General features: G+C 46.2%; 1 protein-coding gene across 1 annotated transcript in view; it reads left to right on the top strand.

The window, feature by feature from the left end:
• gdf5 (growth differentiation factor 5) overlaps positions 1 to 2,500 on the top strand; it is a gene marked incomplete at both ends in the record, with an annotated part of 12,443 nt that overhangs the window by 517 nt on the left and 9,426 nt on the right. Inside the window, 1 exon segment of the mRNA XM_080025820.1 lies at positions 1 to 351. This exon segment is cut by the window's left edge and continues 517 nt beyond it. Coding sequence (XP_079881946.1) covers positions 1 to 351 — 351 coding nt within the window.

A 2,500-nucleotide genomic window follows, 5' to 3' on the forward strand; every position in this document is an offset into this window, starting at 1 on the left:
CAAAAAAAGCCTCAGTCTCCGCTTCGAAACACAGTAACGGGAGAGTCGTGACTAGAACGAGCGCAGTTGCAGCGGCTCCACAAAAAGCCGCAAGTCTCCAGAAGCAAAAGCAGAAACAACTTCTTCAGCCCAATGTGGGACCGATAGCGCAGCGAGGCATGAGTCTTAAAACCCCCAAACTGAGCGACAGACAGGCACTGGTTACCCCTAACGACAGACAGCCCCTGGTTACCCCTCACGACTACATGCTGTCCCTGTATTGGTCTCTCTCGAGCGGGGATCTGAACAGCAGCGCGCTACATGAAGCCGGTCTGGCCAACACCATCACAAGCTTCGTGGACAAAGGGCAAGGTAATTATGACTAGGATTTATTTCTGTGTGTGTGTGTGTGTGTGTGTGTGTGTGTGTGTGTGTGTGTGTGTGTGTGTGTGTGTGTGTGTGTGTGTGTGTCAGTCTGTCTGTCTATCCATCTGTCTGTCTGTCTGTCTGTCTGCCTGCGTGTGTGTGTGTGTGTGTGTGTGTGTGTGTGTGTGTGTGTGTGTGTGTGTGTGTGTGTGTGTGTGTCTGTCTGTCTCTCTGTCTGTCTGTCTGTCTGTCTGTCTATCTATCTATCTATCTATCTATCTATCTATCTATCTATCTATCTATCTATCTATCTATCTATCTATCTATCTATCTATCTATCTATCTATCCATCCAAATTTTGTGAGCAAAATATAAAAAAAATGCATTGAGGGATTTTCTTCAAACTTTGCACTAATGTCTCTCTGTCTCTCTCTCTCTCTCTCTCTCTCTCTCTCTCTCTCTGTCTCTCTCTCTCTCTCTCTCTCTCTGTCTCTCTCTCTCTGTCTCTGTCTCTCTCTCTCTCTCTCTCTCTCTCTCTCTCTGTCTCTCTCTCTCTCTCTCTCTCTGTCTCTCTCTCTCTCTCTGTCTCTCTCTCTCTGTCTCTATCTCTCTCTCTCTCTCTCTGTCTCTGTCTCTCTCTCTCTCTCTCTCTCTCTGTCTCTCTCTGTCTCTCTCTGTCTCTCTCTCTCTCTCTCGCTCTCTCTCTCTCTCTCACTCTCTCTCACTCTGACTCAAAGATGAACTGAGTAGATTTTGGAGGTCAAAGGTCAAAGGTTACTGTGACCTTTACATAGTGTGAGGTCTCAGTGACCTTGTGCCATATTGTATCTTTTTAGGAGCTTCACCTTCTTCAGTGCAAAACTATGAATAATTCCACTTAAAACCTTCTGTTCTTTATCTAAATGAAAATTCTTCCAACATTCAACAGGACAAAAATGTTTAAATGAAGTTAAGAGTCTAGTTTATTGTAGGATGGCCTAGAGGAAAGGTGGCCGGCCAATAACCATGAGGTCTCTGGTTCCTCCTCCCAGTAACCATGAGGTCTCTGGTTCCTCCTCCCAGTAACTATGAGGTGTCTGGTTCCTCCTCCCAGTAACCATGAGGTCTCTGGTTCCTCCTCCCAGTAACCATGAGGTCTCTGGTTCCTCCTCCCAGTAACCATGAGGTCGCTGGTTCCTCCTCCCAGTAACAATGAGGTCTCTGGTTCCTCCTTCCAGTAACCATGAGGTCTCTGGTTCCTCCTCCCAGTAACCATGAGGTCTCTGGTTCCTCCTCCCAGCAACCATGAGGTCGCTGGTTCCTCCTCCCAGTAACCATGAGGTCTCTGGTTCCTCCTCCCAGTAACCATGAGGTCTCTGGTTCTTCCTTCCAGTAACAATGAGGTCTCTGGTTCCTCCTTCCAGTAACCATGAGGTCTCTGGTTCCTCCTCCCAGTAACCATGAGGTCTCTGGTTCCTCCTCCCAGTAACCATGAGGTCTCTGGTTCCTCCTCCCAGTAACCATGAGGTCGCTGGTTCGATCCCCGGCACCAGACAGGAGGGTGTTAGTTGTAAAACTAGTAGTGGCTGCTATTACGTCTACGGTGCCCACCATCTGTACCATTGTGTCCTTGAGCAAAACACTTTACCCCCAAACTGCTCCAGGGGCGCTGTACTATGGCTGACCCTGCGCTCTGACCCCCTCTGGAGTGTGGGGACTTGAGAGGGGAGATGAGAAAAGAGAAATTTCAATGTAACCCATTGACTAACAAAATAACTTAACTTAGTTTCAATGAGTTTACAAATACATTGTGATAGATTCTCTTTTTGTTGACTTAAAGGAATACTTCACCCATACGGAACCAGTGTTCTATCATTATAAAATCACTATTATAATATAATGAATGAGGTTTTTCTTCCCTCAGTCTTCCCTTGGCCCAGCTGTCCTGTTAATCCTAACCCTTACTGTGATGTCACAAGAAGGAAACTGTAGGGTTAGACAGTGAGACCATAAAACACTCTTTCTGCCTTTTCTCGGGCTAGGATGAACCGATTTTTTTTTTTTTTGCACATTTATACTAAATAGGATCTCAGAATTCAATACACCTTCATATTCCCACCGGTGAAGTAGGGCTTTAAAGTTGTAGTCAGTGATTCTGGAGAACGCTTGTTGTCAA

The sequence above is a fragment of the Ammodytes marinus genome, assembly GCF_949987685.1.
Source record: "Ammodytes marinus genome assembly, chromosome: 4".
Classification (NCBI taxonomy): domain Eukaryota; kingdom Metazoa; phylum Chordata; class Actinopteri; order Uranoscopiformes; family Ammodytidae; genus Ammodytes; species Ammodytes marinus.